The sequence below is a fragment of the Bradysia coprophila genome, unplaced genomic scaffold, assembly GCF_014529535.1.
Source record: "Bradysia coprophila strain Holo2 unplaced genomic scaffold, BU_Bcop_v1 contig_358, whole genome shotgun sequence".
NCBI lineage: Eukaryota > Metazoa > Arthropoda > Insecta > Diptera > Sciaridae > Bradysia > Bradysia coprophila.
Window position 1 is genome coordinate 3,164,511 of NW_023503616.1, and position 23,152 is coordinate 3,187,662.

Genomic DNA, 23,152 nt, shown 5'->3' on the forward strand with positions numbered 1-23,152 from the left:
AGCTGCTTATTTAACACATCCGATAAAATTTTAATTAAAAACAATTCAAATAACAACAGAAACGAAAATAAAAGTCCTATAATCACTTTGCCATTATTACTCTTAATGCCCTCTTAATTTTCGTAATAAATTCATGAATCCCTTTTAATAAATGACATCGGAAACCAGAGCAATGCAAACACATAAGCAACCGATTTTGTGTATATATATATATATACCTAACATAAATACACAGATTAGTGTTTTCGGAAAACTTTTCGGGGTGTCCAGGCGCGTGAGAAAAGACGCAAATATAACTCAATTAAACCAAACTAATTCCAACTAGATAAACCGATTAATTCGGCTGAATAACTGAATAATAATACTAATAATAGACTTTTAAGTCTATATCCGGTTTTAGGCAATCGCAGACACAATTTATAACCATTTTCAATTCGTACCTACAATTTTTTTTTGTTTTCTTGCTATTATGTATAAAATAATGCGACGTTATCTTCACATGAAATATAGTATACCCGTTAAAAATATGCGAAACCTTTTAGTAGAATCTCCATCTGCACATATATTTAATCCATCTATATAAAGTGTATATTGAAAAATGGATGCTTATTGGGGAAGTTAACGGCGGAAAATGGAAAGACAGCACTTTGTATTCAAACAACGGGTTGGTCGTTTCTATGTCAATCGCTACAATTCGGCTATTGCCATAACACTACAATACAAAAAGGTTTGATTCTTTTTTGTTTTTGTTTTGAAACAACCCAAATGAACAGAATCCGTTTATTCCAACGAAAGGATTTGGAACTGATAGCAAATCCATGATTTATATTATCGTTTACGCCAGCGATATGTTTGAAATGTAAATTCAGTCCCGTTGTAAGGATTATTACACTTACCCTAATATGCACGCAATGAGTATTTAGTAACAGTTCAGAGGTAATTTCGTTCAGTGTTACTGAAATATAAATCCTTAAAATTTTAAACCTGTGCTCTCCAGGTTGGTTTTAAAAACCCAGAAATGAATGTGAAGAAGTAATATTCACTAACACATCTAAATATTCGAGTTGATATATATCATTATTGAACTAGAATAATTCAATGACCTGAATGAAAAATTGCTGCGGATGAGTGGCTTTGTCAATTTAAATCGAAAACGGATACTATTTGCTATGCTATTCAAGCAGTCATTTGCTAATCAAGTCGAGTTGTACAAGATATCGGGACAACATTACTAAAGGGCCCAATTAGCTTAGTAACTACGGAATCGATTTCGATTTAAACTCTTTTTTTCAGAATTTATGAACAACATATGTCGGGATGTATGTTCAAAAAAGTGTCATTTTGAAGAGTTTTTTACTTAAATTATTCGAGTGTATTTCGTAGTGTGTTTACATTTTTTACAAGTTTTTCCGTCACTAATACAACATTTACAGGAACAAAAGTTTGTCGAAATCAGTTTGGTAGCTCCTAGAAACTGTACTTACGCTTTTTAACGTCTCGATAAAAGTTGTAAAATCTAAGACTGGAAAATCGTATTTTTAAGCCTCATTGCTTTTTGAGATTCTTTTCGCGTTAAATTTGGTAATTTCCACCAAAAAATTTCTTTTTCTAAACATAAAACGTTCGCAAAAAATAAAAATCGACAAAAGATGTTCCTTGGTATATATATGTTTCCTTCAATTACCGCAAAAAAACCATGTTCGTTCTGTACAAATCGTAGAACTGAAAGTTTCAGGAAATAATGAAGTTCTAGCGAGCCCAGACCGGTTTAATTAAAATATAATTAATGATGGTAATACAATATTGCAACATCACCCAGCGATTTATTGAATTTCATGTATTTGTTTAATATTTCAGTGATGATATTTCATCGTAAGCCATGAGAACAAAAAACAACAACCTCTCCAAAAACAAATACTTTTCTTGTGGAGGTGTATTATTATGAGTTGCTTCTTTTTACACATCACGATACGTTCATATGTGTCGGATAATATTATATGTACAGCAGTACGGACAGCCTACATCAAGTATTGGCTACGATCAAATTAACAGATTTAGCTATCAAACTTTTACTTGATTCACCAAATTCTTTGAGAACATGTTAGTTAGTAACATACTTCATTCAAATGCTCCCATTTGAGAGTAAAAACAGTTTATTAATTAATATTTGCTTTAGGAAAATTAATTTTTAAAGATTTATTATCAACATCACGTGCAAAATGAAAAGGGACGTCGTCATTATTTTTTTCTACATACCTACCCTTATACATTATTCTGCACACTCGAATGTAATTACTATTTTTTCACGTTTTCCTCATTCATATTTTTATTCAACTAATTAATGTATTTTTATGATAGAAATCTAAGGTCGTAGTGACAGTGAAAAGTGTTGTTTTGATTCACCCAACCCCATTAAAATGCAAAAAAAAATTCTTTGACGCGACTCAAATAACATTTTAGAGTGGCTTCTTGTGAAGTGGTAGAACGTGACATTTAGCTGCTGTTAATACAATATTAATTTAGAAGAATTTTTTTCATTTTATTTTTACGAATATGCAACATTTAGTGAGCATATTCCAGAAAATTAATTCGCTGAGTTGCACTTGGCTTTACGGACGAAGAAATGATTGTTGAAGAACTCGAACGTTCGTAGGTTTGAGAAAAAAACCGAATTAACAACATTGTGATCAGTCATTTCGATCTGATTGTATTCTTGAATATCCAAATCCATGTCCTTATCTTCAAAAAATATTCTCAGATAGCAGGCATGTCACCAGTGTAGACATCTGGTCTATAACTTGACTTGCTCAGTGTTCTTTTATTCGCCAGAAATTTTTCAACACTCAGTTCGATGTCATCATCACTCGCTGAAATTACAATTTTTGGCTATTTTACACATTTGTTTACGTTAATTTACTAACGTTAATAAATGAATACGAGATTAATGAATTTAATTAACGTAAAAAAATGTGTAAAATCGCGAAAAATTGTAATTTCATCCACTGATGATGACCTCGAACTGACTGTCGAAAAATTTCTCGCAAATAAAAGAATACTGCGCAACATCGATTAATAGATTTATAAATACTTCTAGATTTTCTGGGATGCTAGTATGTCAAACCATGGCACATTTTAGCAAAAATAATCACTTTTCACATACGACAAGCATGTCAGAACTACTGTCGGATCTTTTACTTCATTTGATATAAGTATTTTCAAGAGATTCATTTAAAATATTTTAATTCAGTTTATTTGAACATGTGTTTTACCTTTTATGTTTGCAATAAAGACTGTATCAGTCACAGTTTGTCGATTATCCCTATCGTTGCTGATTATAGATGATAGTCGTAACAGGTCAATATTGTTTTTATCTCCTCAGCTAAGAATCTTAAATTAATACAATCTATGTTATGTCAAAGTTTTGTATTGGTGATTGTAGACACATTAGACAGTTTGCGCAGTTTATAAGTTGGAAATTATAAGTAACCGTCCAGAACTGCTTGTATGAAGATACGACTTATAATTTCCAACTTATAAATTGTCTGATTCATTTCGCAAACTGTCTATTGAATGATAATAATTTCATACATTTTCAATATTTTGTACATATCTTTATGTAAGTGGGAAGTGGGAAGTTCAACACTTTTCGCATGCGTATTTTCTGGAGTTTATAAAAATGGCAACGCCGGCAGAGATAAGTAGTGGGCTCTAGCTACTCGTCTCTTTTATAGCGAAATGTCTCAAATACCAGAATGAACTTTACACAAAAAGGTAACAGATTTAAAGATATGATTGCGGTACTTCCGTTTCCAAAACGGTAAAACCTCCTATTTTATGAACCTCCACGTAATTGTAATGCATAGAGGATAACATTTTCGTAATATACCACAAATAATGAAACTTTCATTTTGGATGAGATACTCAACCTAGATGACGAACGACATAATGGAATATTGAGTCTGGCTCTGGTGTCAAGTTACTTAGTAATTGGAATTGATGTAATGCGTTCCTGCCTGAAAAAGTCACTTTGCGAGTCGTTGTGAATCACGCTGGCGCGATGTTCCTTAATACCTTTACGTAGCCAAATTTTGCAGTTGCCTCTGGATATTGTAAACAAAAATATGTCCATTAAAGTGAATGGATCAATTTTTAGTTGGTCCCGATAGTTGTTGTTGACTCAGTTATGATTGTGTGTACAATGGGTGTCAATGGGTATACATTGTCCATAAAATTGCAGCCTGAGTCTTTGCAGTACAGATTCGGAATTATAATCAGCGTCAATGGTTTTCAATTGAAACACAATTTTTATTTGAACAATGTCCATATTTATTTTTATTATAATTCCCACATACACACGGGCACGTTGTGAACCTTTTTCTTATCAATTTTTATTTTTCATTTTTTTAAATTTTTTGTTGTTTTCATTTTTTTTTTGTTTATTCATATAATTGTAATATTATTAATATTTTTTTTTGCTTTTAAATTTAGTAATTAATATTATGTACATTGTACAATATGTATGTATACATCCATCACACATTCATATTATTTCATAAATTTCCTTTTATTTCCCCACTTTATTTTAGTTTTTTTTTGTTAAAAATTCAAAAAAAAAGAAACAGACGTTTTGTAATATAATTGATCTTTTGTTCAAATGAAATACTTTTTCTGGAATTTTCATTTTTTAGCATTCTTTCATTTATGTTTTTGTTTTTTTTTTTTCATTGATGAGGGGATATTTAATTTAATTTTAAATGTAATTTTACTTTTTTTTTCTTTATTTTATTTTTTGTTTGTTTTGATAATTATATTATAATACGCAATACTTTTTATATTATAATTAGTCATAATCATTATACTGCATGTGAAGTATATATTTTTTTAGTTTAATTTTTTTCATTTTCTTGTGTTTCTTCATCTTCTTCTTGTTTCACAATAACTTAATCATAAAAATGGTGTGAATTTATGTCGACTTCCATTTATTTATTTTTGTTGTTTCTTTTCTTTTCTTTTTTGGGAAGAGGACACTTTAGATATTTATGAATAAATAACATGATAATTTTTTTTGTTTTTTGTTTTAAATTTAATTACATTTCAAAGAAATCATTTTTAAAATTATGGATTAAACATTTATAACTTTCATATCTAATTTTTTTTATATATATATATAGTATTTCATTATGTTCATTTCATAGAAGTTATTTTTTTTAATAAAATGAGATTGGGATTAAAACCAACAAAATGATTTCATTGAAAATATAATATTTTTTGTTTTTGTAATTACATATAGTTACATTTTTTCACTTTAACTGTACATATTTTGTGTCAAGCATAATACAGTTAATAATTTTTTTTGTTTTTAAATTTATTTCATATATATATATAGTGTAAAATCTTGATAATTTTTTTGTTTTCTTATAATTTAAAGTTTAAATATTTTTATTTCTGTTTATACTTTAAATTTTGTATGCATTTTTTTCTTTCTTTCTTCTTCTTTTATATATTTTATTGTTGGTGTAAATAGAGTACCAATCATATTCAAATTTTCGCATAATGATAGAAAATTTAACGCATCGCCTGTTTAGAAGAATTTTTAATTTTGTAATTATAAAATATTTGCATAAGGTAACACTGATGGTAACGACTCTTTCCGATACTCCATAACTCCTATCAAGTGCATAAAATCCGTTTTATAAACATGCGTCGCATATTTGAACAAAATTGTTGTTATTAATTGTCAATCATTCAATAATTTTTTTGATTGTTCTAAAAAAAACTCAAATAAAAAATTTAAAAACAATATAATTTAGTTAAATCGACTAATCAAATCAACTAACCAAAAAACAAATCGTCGCCATAATTACAGTCTTTTCGTTAAGGGATGAGTACCTATAGTATTCAATAGTCGTTCATTTTCTTTTTTAATTTGTAGCTAAATCGAAACTAAAACTGAAATCAGGCGAAAGTTGCTATTGTATCCGGTTTCCCTTTAAATATATGGTTGTTTGTCCAATATGATTTTCAAAAATTTCAATGTGATCGGTACGTTATGTTTTACGAGTTTTTCTTTATTGTTACATTTCTTTGTCATATATTTAAGATTTATTTTTATAATAATTTTTATCATTAATAATAAGAATCGTATTTTTAATTTATAACTATTCTTGAAATTTATTTTTTTGTTGTTGTTTAAAAAGCTTGTTTTTTATTTATTATTTTTTTTAAGTAAAAATTTGTCGGTTATTGCTTTAATTAATTTATATTTACTTCTTGTAATTAAATTGATTTTTTATTTGGAAAATGAATGAAGATTTCTTTTTTTGTTTTTGTTATAACGGAAATAAATAACTAAATGGTGTGAAGTCTATATAGACAGCAATTTCGAGAGTAACAGGGAAATAATTGTACAAAAAATATACGTATTTACACAGTGAGTACCGTTTTAGAATGGAAAGAAAAGCTCAATTCTAAAAAAATTATTATTTAAGTTAAAAAAGTGTGTGGAATATGAAACTATATCGATTTCTCAGTACGAACTCAAATCATAAAAGAGTAATATTGTTCGTTTCCTACATTTTTTTTTGTTTCTTCAGCTAAACACCTGTACAATATATTCCTCAATTAATTATTTTAAACTAAACCTTTCCTATATACTCCTATTTAGATTGGAAAATTAAGTTTTTTGTTCGTTTTTCGGCTAATTATCTTTCTTTTTTTTATTTTTTTATAATAAGTTACTGATTTAAGGCCCATGACATGGAAATATATTGAATAAATAATTCATTCAAAATTAAAAATTGGAGTAAATATCGCAGAAGTAAATGTTTCGTATAGAAATAATGAAATTGTTCAATATTTTCTTTTTCATTTTATTTATTTTATTTCGAAAACATTTCGATCCATCGATCCACTCTGATTCTAAATTTCATAATTTTTTATTTTATTTTTTGTTTACATTTTCTTTTTAATAACTTTGTTTTTTTTTCTTCTTCTTTCTTTCTTTAATATAATATATTGTCAGATTGTTCGGAATATAGTTAATTTATACAGAGAATTCCTAAGAAAAATCAATAATTTCAGGCGAAATAATAGACAGTGTTAAGAAGAATATATTTTAGTGCACTCTAATAATGGATAAATTTTCAAATATAAAGTACAATGGAACAAGACACACATAACAATGGTTTAAATCCACATAAAAAAGAGTCTACCGCCGCAATATGCAGATGTACATATAACCGTTATAATATAAAATGCTATAAAATTTTACATAAATTTAACTTATTTTTGATAACGCTGCATTTTATAGTAACCCATAAAATGCTTAGTTAGGTTTATGATAGCTTTATATGGTGATACTTTGTAAAGTCATGTCATTTTCAAAGTATGTGTTCAGTATGAATTACGTATTCGCTGGGAAAAATGAAATTTTATATCAGCACACCATGGCAAACAAATAAAGTATTTCGTTTTGGGAGTCTTTAATATTGTATGAGTGTGTTATGAGCTTTTATAATCGTTTTTGCGTCGCGGGGGGTGTTACTACTTACTGTTTAAAAACCTAAAAAAAAAGTAATAATAAAAAAAACGAATGAACCTAAAAGAAAATTTTAATGTGACTTTTCCATATTTATTTGTTCGTTCCATTATGTATTTTATATTTGTAAGAAAAAACAAAGTGTCAAACAATAGATGATAATGAGCGAACCCATCACTAAATATCCACATTTTCTATTAATAATTTGATTAAATCTGTCGAAGCGTTTAACGATTGATTAATAAACATAATGTGATAATAAAATTGGTTCCAATAATGTTTACTGTATTTTTGTTTTTTTATTTTTTTAAATTAATGATGCACGATTCGTATATCATTTTATATTTAAGAAGGTACAATCTAATTTTGCTTTGGTTTTAATTGACGATCAAAATTGAATTACTTTATTTTCGTTCAAGTAATTAATAGTAACAAAATTTATAAGGGAAATTAAAAATAAATTCAATTGAACTGGACCTGATTTGAGAACCTATAGCAACGAGCTAGTGAGATGAATAACATCTGATTTAGATGTATGATATCTCGATAGAACAATTCGAATTGTGAAATGTGAAATTGAATATATCTCGTCATTACATCTCGTACCATTAGTTGGTAACAGAAACAATATTGTCTTGTTATTATAGAATATGCTACAGCAAAAAAAAAAGTTTTCTGTAGATTTTCAATGAAAAATTGAAATTATTGACAATGCTTTGTTTTGATATATTTTTTTCCATGTTTCCTCTTTCTTTAAATAAAAGAAAAGTTCAATGAACGACAGTGATGGCGTGCAGTTAATAAGTTTAGTATTGCTTGTATGAATCAGTCAATGCAAAGTACGCAAAATTCGAAATCGAACCGAAATGTATTTCTTAAACTTTTTTTTTAATTTAATACGAAAACCTAATAAAAAAAATTCTTTTGTTTTTGCTATTGAGATTAGATTTTATTTTGATTTTTAAAAATATTTTTGTTTCGTTTTTAAATAAAACAACTTTTGACTTTACCCATGATTAAGCACCATTCTTCGTTTAATCTAACAAACAAATAAATTCAATCTATCTAATTTAAATAATTTATTTTCAATCAATCTACACGAATAAAACAAAAATTAAATTTAAAAAAAAAATTAATGAAATCTGAAAATACTGGTAAATGTCCAATAATAATAAAAGAGGGACTGTTTCGATACGATTCAAAGTGAATAATTATTTTTGTGTTTAACATTTAAATGAAGTTTGTTTCATCCTTTTTCAAACTGTTAGCAAATTAGTCATAAACAACACTATTTTTTTCACTGATGACCTACATTTTCTTTTCTTTTTGGGGGATGCTGATTAAAAATTTAACTATTCTAAAATTATTTTCCTATCTATAATAATTACTTAGTATTCCTTTCATATACATTTTTTCCTTGTTGCAATTATAGACAAATATTTTGTTTGTTTTCTTCTTCTTCATCTTTTTATTATTTCAACACAAGTTTTTTTTATATAAAATTCGAACAAAATCAAAAATTTTCGAAAATACTCTCCACCATAATAACGGCTATATTGTAATCATGTAATCAATACATCAATTTAGATATATTTCGATTTATTATGTATTTAGTAACCGGTCAATGAAGTGTTCATATCAGATATAGTCAGTAAACGAATTGCAGAGCGAATCAAATGCCATTTGGTTATGTGAAATACAACCAAGGATTATCACGAATCAAAGAAATAAGCGCACGCCATCAATTTTTGTTTCTGTACCAACAAAATGATCAAGCTCATCGATTTGTTCATTTAATGAAACATTGCTCGAACCAATAAATTAATAAATGGCGTTTTGCTGGAAATAGAAATGTATACCAAAAAAATATACGAAATTAGGTAATATCATTAAATTTAGTTACAATACCGGACTTGTCGATCTTTTGCGCTCGATATTGAATCAAAGAAATTGAAATTGGTGAACGACATGTTTTTGTATTTTAAATGGAAGATAGAAGTGACTACTATTTTTTATTGAATATTTTCAAATACGCGGCTCAAGAATTAAAAGTTTTTTTTCCCCTAATGTTATTTAAAATGTTTTATTATTTTTCAGAATACAAAAAAAAATATTAATAATAACCCAGAGAACTGAAACGAAACTTACCTTTTTTCCTCATCATTTAAATCGTAAATTTATGTACAAATATATATTTTTAAATATTTTTTTTTTGTTTTCATAATTATTATGGATTTTATTATTTAATTTATTTTTAATTCAATAATATATTCATAAATTTACACACATTTAAAATTCACGTTTTTTTGTTAAATTTTGTAAACTGCATATTATTTTTATATTATTTTATTTATTTTTCTGTTTATTTTGTAACGTTTAATTAATTTTTAACTGGATAGTAATGAGGAAAAACGGACAGTTAAGCGAAAAAAGCTTTTAGTTAAATGAACAATCACAATGATTTTTTTAAAAATATTATTGATTGTTCATTGAAATTAGTCATGGGTTGTTGTTGTTTGTTTGTTTTTTTCTTTGTTCGTATGCATTTGTGTTTTCCACTTGTGTTGCTAAATAAATTTGAAATGAAATTCTTTTATTTATAAAATTTTGCTTCACATTTTCAACGTAAGGACAACCGAATCTCGTTGACACGAATCCAAAGAACTGGAAATATTCAAAAATGAAATTAATTCTGGCTATATTAGAATCAAATCACACGGGTAAAATGAATAAATCAATTGGTCCATGTAAGAATAGTATTAATTATATATCGAGATAATATGTTGTGTATTACTTTTTTTGTTTTTCTTTCATTTTATTTTATTTAATTAATAATTTAATTTATTGAAAAAGGATGTTGTACCCTTCTTAATTAAGATACCCTGTTGTTATTTTATTTTTATTTTCTTCTTCTCATTTTTTTAAATCTTCTTTTAATTCAATATACTTTTTCATTTATTTAATACGATTATGTTGGTGTAAGTGAAAATTAAAATTTAATTTATCTATTTTATGTGTTTGGTTTTATTTTGCTGATTTCATTTTAGGTTCCGTTGTTTTTGGTTTATATGGTTTATGCCTAATAATATTTGATATTTTTGTGTTGCAGATAGTTCGTTCGTTTTTATCCTCTTTTTTATTTTTGCTGGATCACAACAACGTAAATTCAATGAAACTTTTATTCACTTTAACCACATTCATTTTTAAATGAATAAATTATTCCACCAAATGAAATATATTCAAAAAAAAAAATTGTTTACATAACTCGCTGCTGTACCATGAATGCATTTATTTGTCTAACATATAACGGAAGGTGTAAGAATTTGTTTGTTTTTTTTTCTTCATTTCATCATACGTTATAACATGTACTTACAAAGAACTCTCTTCAGTTAGCTTTATACGAACGAAATGTTGTTGCAACCCAAATGTTATATTCGAATGCATATATGGAATATGATTATAAGAAAACGATGACAAATTTGTATTCGCGACAGATTGTTTTTTTTTTGAAGCGAAACGTATTATCGTGGTAACAGTGTTCTCAACACCAGAACGACACGTTTCCATGGCTAAGGGAATTCGATTTAATAAAAATCTGTGAACAGCATCGTATTTCAATTGAGCTGACTTTTTTAAAGCCATCTAACGCAAATGTTCAAAGATTTTATTTTGATTGTTTATTTAAAAAAGTCTCGGACGACACAGGACTAAATTTATCCTTGAATGAAAACGTTTACCTTCTGCTTCAGTTTTGTTAGATGAAATTGTTTGATTTCCACATATTTTTTTAGTTGTTTTCCACTCAATTGATTTTGTTACATTCTTTCGCCACGCAGCACCACGATAAAACTGAATCGAAAATCGCCTACACATTGTATTGCATATATTGCACTTCGGTAGTGGTTCATTATGAAAGAAAAGTTGAAAACATTGAAGCGTGTACTCTATGGTAAATATTTATGGTAAGTAACTTTGTGTTTTCTTTAAATAAATTGCACAACAGCCACGGTTAAATTTTGTAGTTCAAACCATTTGCACGGATATTATAGAGAGTATTTTTTTGCTCGACAACACCTATGGTAAACATGAACGTACTTTCAGAAAAATAAACGAAATTGTGTTAAATCAAACTCTGAAATTTGATAATTTGTATTTATATTTTTGGAAAGCTTTCTGTGTTGTGGATGTCTTGTAATAAATCTAAACATTTTCCCAACAAATTATAGTAAAATTATAATTCGTTATTGCGTGAAAAATATTTCGAAACTTTTTTTTTTATTTTTACTTAACACACATTTTTTACTAACGAAAAAATTGTTTTCAATTTTGAAAATGAAGTGTTTCCTTGTAGGTAAAGAATTAAATTTTAAATAAAAATGGTTCGATTTTTCCATCATTTTTATAAGTCAGTTTAATTTTAAGTTTTTTTGTTATTTTTTTAAAAAGGTGTATGTGTGTGTGTGTGGCTTGAGAATATACAATATTTAAATTTAATGAATTGATAATTTTAGTTAATGATTATAAAATATATCTTGGTAATTAATGTAAATGTATATGTGTGCATGGGTAAAGAGGGTTATAATAATATAATTTCCTTTTTTTGGTTTATATTGTTTGTTTGTTGTTGTTTTCTCATGTTTTTTTTTCTAAACAATTTTTCATATATTTTTTCTCATAATTTCTTAATTTATTATTATTATTCCTTCTTGTTTTCATCCATTTTCTTTCTCATTATTTTAGATAATTAGATTTAATTTTTTTGTGTTTTAATAATTAAATTAATTCTTTTAATCTTTCCGTTTTTCAATTGATTTTTTTTTTGTTTAATCCGGATCGGGTGGTGAATAAAATATTTTTGTAAAAAAATATTTTCCAAGATTTTAATGGATTCCTCGACGTTTTTTTTATGTTTGGTTGTTCTATCATTTTCTTTTTCTTCACCATTTTATTTTGTGCTATCACAATTTAAATTTTAATTTCATTTAATTTTTCATCTTCTTTTAATAACTTCAACAAACATACTTTTAGAGTTTAAAACGTTTCAGCTTCATGTTTTATAACAAATAATTATTGTATAAATTGATATATTCACCATTTGTGCTGGTATTGATGTTATAGTTACAGAAATTGTTGTTTGTGTAATTGTTGATGTTTGCATATCCACTCCCGAACCAAATTAAATTACCTACATTTCCAGAATTAATTCAATGGTACCCATTCGTGAACGCCGCAGGAATTAGAGGTCCCTGTAACAATGAAACTCTAATTTAATTTCAGTGCGCAAATGTTATTTGTATCAGCATTCTAGTATTCAAAATTGATAGGAAATAATTTCAGCGGTTTTGTGATTCTGGTTTTGACTTTCTAGTCTCTTTTTTAATTAATACGCTGACAAATCCAATAAAAATGCTACTGCATTTTGAATGTTAAATGATGATTTTAATATTACGTAAATTAGGATTTCTGAACCAGATACCTTTCACCGCTGACGTGTCACCGCGATTATATAACTGAAGTTAGCTTTATACAAAATCTATAACTTCATTATTTTGATCATGTATTTCGCTGTATATGAGATTACCAGCCTACCCTTATCGCTTATTCGTGATTTCGTTGTCAATAGCAGATGACTAATATTGGGGGAAAGCATTCTACATATGAATGACGAAAAATCAGAATGATGTATGTTATTATATATGCGTGTCTGTTTCATCAAACTTAAATTTTAAATTTTGAATAGCTTGCTGTCTCCATAACTAGTGTTACACTAGTAGTGTGTGCAGTGCATTTGTGAATTTCATGCAGTGAAGTACTCTACTGGGATTTAGCCAGCAGTTATGCATTTTAGCTTTTCACCGCAGCTATTAGCAGTCCAACCACGTTTTGACGGATATAAAATTTGTTGCTAAAATAAATAATGTTTCGGTCACTAGCAACGCATCACCAAACCTGAATATTCAAAGAAGCTAATCGATGTTGCATACAAAAAAATCTCTCTTCCAAATTGTATTCTAAATGATTCTATTATACGTCATAGACAATTTATCAGGTCAAAATTTATTGCCAGACTAACCGGACGTAAATTCAACTGAAATCGAATAAATTCACTTCGAAAACGTATACCCACCACACTTTGCTGACTACAAAACGAAGATAAACAATGTTCATAGCCATGAATATTTTTCTATTGGATATACAACCAAATAATCATATTTGAACACAAAATGACACAATTTACGTATAATGTGCGGGGCCGTTTTGCCTTATTACCGTGACCACTTATCATCTATATACGAAACGAAGTGGAATTCTCGTTAGAAACGACCACCGAAACGGGATGAAGGTGACATTATGATTAACGAAAAATGCTGATTTCTATAATATTGTCAAAAGCGGAAAATATATATCTCTCGTTTGCAATGTTATGTATTACGATATGTTATATCTGATTATCCTTCATGATGGCTTGTATATGTATGTACAAAAAATATATTGGTTAACAACATATTGTGTAGCATCACAGACGAATGTGGAAAACCACTTAAATTCTGCCACTGGAACGTAACGGAATATGTTTTTACGCTGGAGTTTTGTATATTTTGAAGGCTTGTCACGTGTAAAATATTACATGTTTTCGTGGTTATTTGACATGAATCGTGTTAATTTATGGCATTTTACTCTATTGTTTGTGGGAGGCTGAAAGGAGGACATTTTTGTACTAAAGCAGTTAATTAGAACGTTGAGTTTTTATTGAATGTCGAGAATAGATCAAAATGTTTTTTTTTATGCCAGGATGTGGGTCCGATTCTCAATCGATCAGTTTTTTTAAATCGAGGAGATCATCTGGCATCGACAGCAACGACAAAGAATAAGCGATAACCTAACGTGATCTTATATGCTAAAATGTATTCTTAAACAAATGAAGTAAAAGATTTTGTATCAAACTTTCAACAAAAGAAGTAAAAGATTTAATGTGAACACGATTCGTTTACCGTTCATAAAAAGGATAATAAAAAAAAAGTATCACTCACCGGGTTGTAATTTAATGGTGCCCGACTTACAGCAATGGGAAATCCCGATGGTTGAGGACTCGCTGCTTGAACATAACCTACGCTATCAGCTCCATTTGAACTGTACATATCAATTGTGGGTCCAGGAGAATTAGCAGCCGGGAAACCACCTCTCGTTGTTGTTGTATGCGGTGATGCTGGTGGACCAAAACCCTGTGCGGCTGCTGCTGCTGCTTGATAGTTATTCATCACTATAATTTGTTTATGGAAAAATGTAATTATAATTTGTTATACAATTCGGACGAATGTTGGAATCGAAACAAAAAATTAAAATTGAAATGAAAATTCTAATTTATTGTAAATTGTAACTAAAATTGGTTGAATCAATAAATACCTAATAGGGCCTCACCTGAAAGCGCTTGTGTGAGGAGTGGTGTATTGTTGTTGGGTGTTAGTTGGCCATTTGTCAGATCCACTGGAAAATAAAGTTTGTCTATTTATGATTTAATTATTTGTATTTAAAAGTGTTTGTATTTGTAAAATTGTTGATTTTAAATTAACTTAAAGAAATTTCAACACACATCACACACAGACAAAATTATTATAAGTAAACTAGGTTTACATACGCTTCAAATTATTAATCGATTGACTCTCTATAAAAAGTATGTTGATTTTCTAGTATGAAATCTAAGTATAAATTTTTGAGTCTGTTTACTATATGAATTCGACACTTTATATAAGTGGGAAACTAAAATTTTCTACATTTTCAAAACCTATTGTTTTGCGATAAAATGTCCTATTACTGTTTTTGACAAAAAAAAATAAAGTTTCAGGTAGAAGAGCCTGTGCCACCTCTGAGTGTTATTTTATTCGATTTAATCGATTGAGTTCAAAGGGAAAAAAACTTGATGAATATTTACGGTCTTAGCCTCTTAAAAAAACCCATTGAGCCTAGTTCGCTTTCAACCGAACACGTTAAAGTTAGTGGAAAACCATCAATACAAAATTTTAAGGTGATTATGTAAAATGCAAAGCGTGAATGTACTGAACCATATGAATGGTTTTGCTATTACAGCATTGAATATCCCCATTCAGTTGAGTACACTTGATCAAAATACAAATTATCTGAATCAAAATACAAAGTTTGTTTCGCTATATATATGTACGTTTTCTAGTTATGCGTGACCTACAACCATTTTGTATAAAAAAGTAATTTATTTTTATCCTTTAATGAATTGATTATGCGTTAGAACGGAATAAATTTTCCCTTAAAAAGTTTTTTCTGCACGTTTCACGATCACACAAGAAATAAATTTTGAATCTTTGTTGTTGTTATATTATTATTTTTTTCGGTTTCTGGAGCATCATCGGGTGGTTTGGTTTATAATATAGATGTTGTATATAGGTATACCACGTAAATTTTTCGACGGTATACTTTCATAAATTTTATGTTTTGTTACATTACAATAACAACGGGTAATTGGTTGAATAAATTAACCGAAATGGTATATATGTGGCTTGTGGTATATTATGTGGTACGAGTTAAAGACATAAATCAACATTTTATTGACTCTGTCACTAGTATTACTAGGTCTGAAATTTATGCCGAAACGTGTAGGATTCGTGTGTCAACCTTCCGAATACTTAGACATGCAGATTTTTAGGAATATCAACATGAATGTCGATATTGAAAGTATTGTAATTTACTGAATGGATCGGAGGGATAGTCTATTCAATCTACCTTTATGGCTACTTTCATTAGGAGGCGGTGTAATAGCTTTTTTGTGAAACGTTTTACGGATATTCATAATAACATCACGCTCGTGATGATGTGTGATGACCTTTCACCATTTCGGTGTATTACTCAGCTGAAAGAGTAAAGGCGGAAAATTTTCATAAACCCTGACACACGGAAAATGGGTTACATTTCGAAATTCTACAAATAAAAATGTTAGCTTAAACTAGACCAGTGCAACAATATTTTTTTTTAATGTTATTAAAAGGGTATCCAGCACAAAACTTGTTCATAAAAACCCGACTAATACGAACTAATGGATGTGAACGAGTATTGAAAGGCGGCCTGTTGTATGTAATATTAAACAAACTTTGACAAAAGGGGAAGTTGTACAATGTCAATACACACATCCAACGGCATTAGGTTGTACAGCGACAGAAAATTAACATGAAAAATAGTTTCAAAAAAAAAACATAAAACCTGCAAAGTTTTTTACATTCACAACCATCAATAGAGTATCCTCCAGCAACGGAGAAACAAAAGCATTTAAGATAAACAGGAAAAAAAATGTCCGCTATGGCACAATGAACGCACCATAAATATATATTTTGCCCTAGAACCAGAAAACCCGTCGTCAGATTATACAAATCCAAAACTCTCGTTCGCTATCTATTCATTCAAACATACATTTCGCAGAATTGTCGTCCACATACATCCAGAAAAATCTCATTCATGTCAGATTTTTTTTTATATATTTCTTTTACGGTATATGTAGTTATGGCATAACGAAATAGTTTTCCTTTCGATACGACATGGTGTATATCTTTTACACAGATTTTTATAGAGTTTTCTTTATGGTGGATAATAACTTTTTGTTGTTGTTATTGTTATTCGGGATTAGAGGGTGTAGCAGGGTTTTTGTACTATAAAAAAAAGAAGAAGAAGAAAACAAACAGCGGAAGATACATTATATATCTCACACTCTCGCTTGTGTGTCTTGTTGTGGCGCGAAAGGAAGAAACTTCAAAGGGAAGAAAATGCTCTGTTTTTCTTATGATTGAGTAAAGCGAAAAGATTGGTGGCGCCATTAAAGTTTTTTTTAAGTAATTTTATGCTTTTGCTTCGAATTGTAGTAAAAACAATTTATATTAGTAAACATTTGCAGAGATAACGATATAACTAACCCCAAGGTATTATCGTTTTTGAATTAATGAATGGGAAGATAAACAATATAAAAATGTGCAGAATAGTGTCCCTATCGCTAAAATTTGTTGAAGGAGAAAGTATCGTTGGTAAACAATGCTAGAACATTTTATAAGAACTATGGCTACACAGTTAAAATTTCGTAATTATTGAGTATTTGTTTTGGGCAAATATTGTAAAATGAAAAAAGTTTAACAGAGAAAATGAAAATAACCAAATTTAAAGTTAACTGATCCGATAGATATGGCATATGGCCTATAAAACAAACGAATTATTTTCTAAATTGTTGACCCTTTCGTTGAATCGTTTAAAAACTATAAATCTAAAATCAATGTCTAAAATGTTGATCTAAGTTCTAAATATAAATTACGTATAAATAATATGATTCAAGATTGATCTAAAGCCGTCAAAATTGACACTATATTTAATACGAAAATAATATAAATAAATAAGAATGAAAAGACATAAAATATATTGAAAATATTTTCATATAAGATGTAGATGGCACACCAAATTTTTCATATTTTTATTTATCATTTTTGGGGATTTTTCACTCACATTTTTAACACAAATATAACAAAACCGAAAAAAGGGATAATTTATTATGGCTTAATATAACAAATATGTTTTATGTATTTTCTAGTTTTCTCGGAGCTTAGAAATTTTCTTTTTTTTTCTCTCTTTCATATTATGTATGGAAAAGTTTTTCTTTTCTTTTTTTTGTGAAAAAGAATATTTATTGTAAATTTATTTGAAAAGGGAAAATTTATGTGCTTTCTACATCTTTTTGATTTGTAAACGTTCATATGTAGAAAAGTTCAGTATTTTTTTTAAATATATTTTTGTTGGTTGGTTTGTTTGTTTCGGCTGTTGTTTGATAGATAAAAATTACTTGTTCGCTGTGCTGTATAGCGTTTTCTTTTTTCTCTATTCTTTTTTACATTTTTCTTGTTTACATTTGTACTTATTTTAATATATTACTATTGTTTTAAAGCTGATGATATACAAAAATCTTTTATTTTATTCTATTCACTTTATACTACTGTCAGGTTAACATTTTATAGTTTCCATTTTAAGATTATTTTGTAAAACATTTTGTGATTATTTCTTATATGATTATATTTCGTAAGTCAATGTTCAAATTAGCCTTTATAAGTTGTTGCGGAAGTTATTGTAATTTATAATTAAATATTTAGAGAAATCTTCACATTAAATATAACTTAGAAATTCGTATCTGTTGGACGCCAGTCGACTTTTATGTAATTATATTTTTAAGCAAATTTTGATATGCTACATCTCGAAACTACTACTTTTAGAATGGAATTCATCGGCATAATATTTATAAGTTAAAATTCTTGGAAGTTCTCGACATATATAGAGGTAAATAAGTTGAAATATACAGTGCTTTACCTCAATGCGGAAGCTGGTACACAAATATACACTCCATGTACTGTAACAATCGAAACAATAGCTAAATGGTGTCTTTTCATTGAAAGATGTTATGTGCGCACGTAACCGACTTCAAAATAGCAAGGACTCTGTGTAACATATCTTCAGATTATTTACTACACAACGATTTTGTGTTTGCGTTCCAGGTGGTGAAATCAGCTCGAGAAAAAAAAACCTCAAATACTTTTGCGTTCGGAAAAAGACGATCGTTGTCCCAAATGACAATTTCGTAGCTGAACTCTTAAAAGTTTGCTAAAATTCTCAGGGTTTTGTTGAAAAACTAACTTAAAGTGTTTGGAGCTCGGATTCTCTTACAACATTTCTTAAAGAATTAAAGGTGATTACCGCCGCAATAGTTTTAGATTCTATTTAGTACGAGTTCCATATTTACAAAAAAAAAAAAAAATTGTTCGTAATTATTTGTCATCAATACTCTAGTGAATATCTAATAAATACCCTAAGTTAACAGAGAGAACAACAACACTATATAGAGTCAATAATTGTTCATACGGAAAGCTAAATTACATTATTTACTAAAGGAATTAAAGGTGGCTAATTGAGTAAATTAAATAATTTGTTCATAAACAAATAATCACAATTCGTTTTCCAACTATAAAACGTTCCAGACCTAAATTCATAGAATTTATGGTTATAGTCTAACTTTGTCTAAGTTTTTATTGTTTTCTTTTTTCATTTTGGCTATTTTGTTTTACATTTACTTTTCATAAAGACAGCTAGTCTGTCTAAGATTGTTGTTTCTATCTTGAAAAACAATTTTCACAATTACATTTTCGTTAAAGACTCTTAGTAAAATCGATCTAATTTCGTAAAATAACACATTTTAGTACTTGATAGTATACCACTACGTTTTTATTAATTTCTATCGTACTACGGCGCAGTCAGTGTCTTTTTTGATGGATATTCGAGAAGGAGAAGCGAAAATTTGTGTTAAAGACCGGAGATTTGGATTTATTTTCCTTATCAGAAAACTTCACAGAAAACTTCACAGAAAACTTCCTTTATTAACTTGCATTTGTTTCGACGATGGATTATCACAGGTACATTCGTACTTAATACTTTTGTGGAGCTATTAATATTGGTATCTGTATAAGTGTAAGCACCATCAAGCACAGGAATTGTAGACATACCTTTAAGCATCGTCTACTCTAAATAAAAGTGATAAACCTATTGAAGTAAAAGATGTTGTACTAAACATTTAAAAATAACTTTAAGAAGAGGAAATAACAGATGACGATTATACCGTGATGTATTTCCTGTTTTTAAACGCAGATAAACATTTCAGTCGAATGGAATGAAGTGACCGAATGAAACCTTTACAAAGTTTTGTAAATACTGAAAAAAAAATCCCTGGATGTCTGAACTGAATGTTAAAGGATGTTAGAAGTACTGCGTATAATCGATTTATAAATTAGAAGAATTAACACGTAAGATTAAATTTCTAACTCGAATTATAAGCTACTGAACTTAGAAAATGATGTTTTAGAGTTCATATAAGACACTAAATGCGCTTAAGTTTAATTTAATTCAATATTTTCTTCTCTACCGGATTAGTATACTAGTTTATTTTTAATAATAAAATTTACTTCTATATTTGATGTCTATGATGAGAAACTGTAATGCTCTATCAGCATTTTATCACATTGAAAAAAAGTAGAAAAGTTTTATATAAAAAACAAAACAAAAAATTGAAAAACTTTACTTCCGTTGTATATCCAGGCACTGTTGATTGCTGATGTTTCTCCATTCGTCATTTCATTTTTTTTGTACTTGTTACTATACAGTTGTATAAATTTATCACTCTTATGGTCGCGACATTTTAATTGGAAAAATAAAGTAAAACTATTCCAGAATATAGCCAGAAGTTGAAGGAAAAAACGAAACATTTGAAATAGAGTAGACCTATACGAAACCATGCAATGTTTATGTCTATTTTCTAATATTTTCTCTTATTGCAACCGTATCAAATGATAGCAGTAATGCAGATTCAAATAGAACTTTTAATGCGCGGAAGTCCAACAATTTAATCCACAATATTTATAAGACTATGTCGAATCCATGAATCCACTCTGGAAAATCGTGAATCTTGAATTTCAAGTGATGATGAATCTAGTACTTCAAGTAGATAAATACACAGAAAAGAGTGGAATTTAAAGGAAATCTCAAACGCATTTCTATTTGAATCTGTACTTTAAGGAAAACGAATTCAGTTTGTACGGTTCTTTTTTCGCACTAAAGCACTAAAATTCAACTAATTGATCCATCTGACTCTTTTATATTGAAATGGAAAATTATTAATTAAATTATTAAATTTACTGGTGTGTTTTTTTGTTTAAAGTTCTATATCAATGGTAAATATTGGCTATATCATATGTTATGCAATGCTATATTGTATATGGTCGGGTCGTGTCGAACAATATTATAATGTTTATTAAATGCTTTATTTGTAAACTCACATTATTCAATATTGTCCACAATCAACATTATTATTTTAAATTACCATCGGCTATGTGCTAATTAATAATATCCTTTATAACAGAATATATAATTCATAATTAATAAGAGGAAATGGAAATGTAAACCATATTAATTGGTTAATAATTATTTACCCATCATTATTGTTACATAAATAAAATTTTGTTTGTCGATTTTTTTTTGTCGTTCTTGTTGTTGTTCCAGATCCCATTACTTTTTAAATACATTGGGCATACATTACATTCATCCTTTTTGCCATATTATCCACATCAAGCGTGTCCGTGTTGGCATAAAAAATGTTTAATTTATGTTTACTTGCTATACATAGTAGGTGGACCATGGTCCAGTGAAGCAATTTTTCAAATGTTTTGTTTATGGCATGGGCGTAAAATGGAATGTGTCTACGTTGATTGAAAGTCAATAAACGAATTAAAAAATATGATTGGTTGAATGAAGTCATTTGAAGCTTTTATAAGAGAATCGTTTTCGATTTCTATGATATCTTTGATTCAATTTGCAGTGTTTTAGGTGAAAATCTATAATGTTTAATCACTTCCATTTCCACTTATTCTCGCTACTGTATACTCAGATACTGGTAAAATTTAGTGAAAATATGAAAACAATGGAACACGCTTCAGTAGATATAAGAATAGATGTCTATACTCGCATAAGTTTTTCCGAAGAAATATCCTCGAAAAAATCATTTATAATGTGATTTGGAGCGAATATTGAATAGACGTAAAATTCATTGAACTTCTCGAAAAGAAGTTAGCACAACGAAAAATAAATTTCAATTCAACTTTCGTCTTAGCACTAAAAAATTGGACTTGCATTACAAATGGTTATAGTCCAATGAATATTTAAAGTTATAATAGCTATTTCTAAGCCGTTATACCGCTATCTACGTACTTAGAGCGCCTATACATTAACACCTATGAATGGTAATATAAAATCTAAAAGAAAATTTATATTTTTTACGATGTAATTTTCAATTAAATTTTAAAAACTTTTTAATAAAAATGATATTATGGATTATATTATTCTTATCTCCACCGGCCAGAGCGGGAGAAAGTTAAGTTCGTATACGTAAAATGGTATAATGTATACTATGCAATTTAAATGATATCCATTGCTACATTTAACTATAATAATAGTTTTTGCAAACAGCAAGAAAAACACGTTTTAAACATAATGTTTGAAACCGCAAAGTTTTATTTTTTAATTTTTTTTTAGTTTAATCACAGAATAATTTACATGGAATTTTATGATCTTTTCAGTTTTCTTAAAATCGATATTGAATGGTTTGTAGCTTTAGTGTTTTTATGCAAATGCTATCTTATATGTTTTACCATAAAATTCGTTGCTTTTTTACTTAGTCAGTTTTAATTTTAATTTTTGTTGATTTTCATTTTGATTATTGGTATTAGGTGTACGAAACAAAAAGCTAAACTCAAATAAAACCATTACATTTATGGTATGCATTGTGGCTCTCTCTGTCTGCCACTAAACCAATATACCAACTTAGGCTAAATTATATCGAGTGTTACTTATTTCCACAACGTGAGCTAAAACCGAATTTTATGTTATTATTGGCATCGTCAGTGTACAAGTTACACAATTTCGCAAATTACTGTAATTTTGTTTTCAATTAGTTTGGTAGCTCATCAGTCGCATTTATCAAAATTTTCCATATTTCAATTTGATTGACATGTCCGGAATTTTCCA

General features: G+C 28.2%; 1 protein-coding gene across 9 annotated transcripts in view; it reads right to left on the reverse strand.

Moving 5' to 3' along the window:
• Positions 1 to 11,967: 11,967 nt before the first annotated feature.
• LOC119081248 (RNA-binding protein Musashi homolog Rbp6) overlaps positions 11,968 to 23,152 on the reverse strand; it is a 408,246-nt gene continuing 397,061 nt past the window's right edge. For 4 of the 9 annotated variants that reach the window (XM_037189981.1, XM_037189975.1, XM_037189974.1 and 1 more), the window contains 3 exons: positions 14,942 to 15,040; positions 14,569 to 14,798; positions 12,496 to 12,783 (listed from right to left, as the gene is read on the reverse strand). In XM_037189981.1, coding sequence (XP_037045876.1) covers positions 12,742 to 12,783; positions 14,569 to 14,798; positions 14,942 to 15,040 — 371 coding nt within the window. In that variant the 3' untranslated portion in view covers positions 12,496 to 12,741. Of the gene's footprint in view, positions 12,784 to 14,568; positions 14,799 to 14,941; positions 15,041 to 23,152 lie in introns of all 9 variants that reach the window. The other 5 variants (XM_037189983.1, XM_037189980.1, XM_037189982.1 and 2 more) reach the window with 3 other exon arrangements.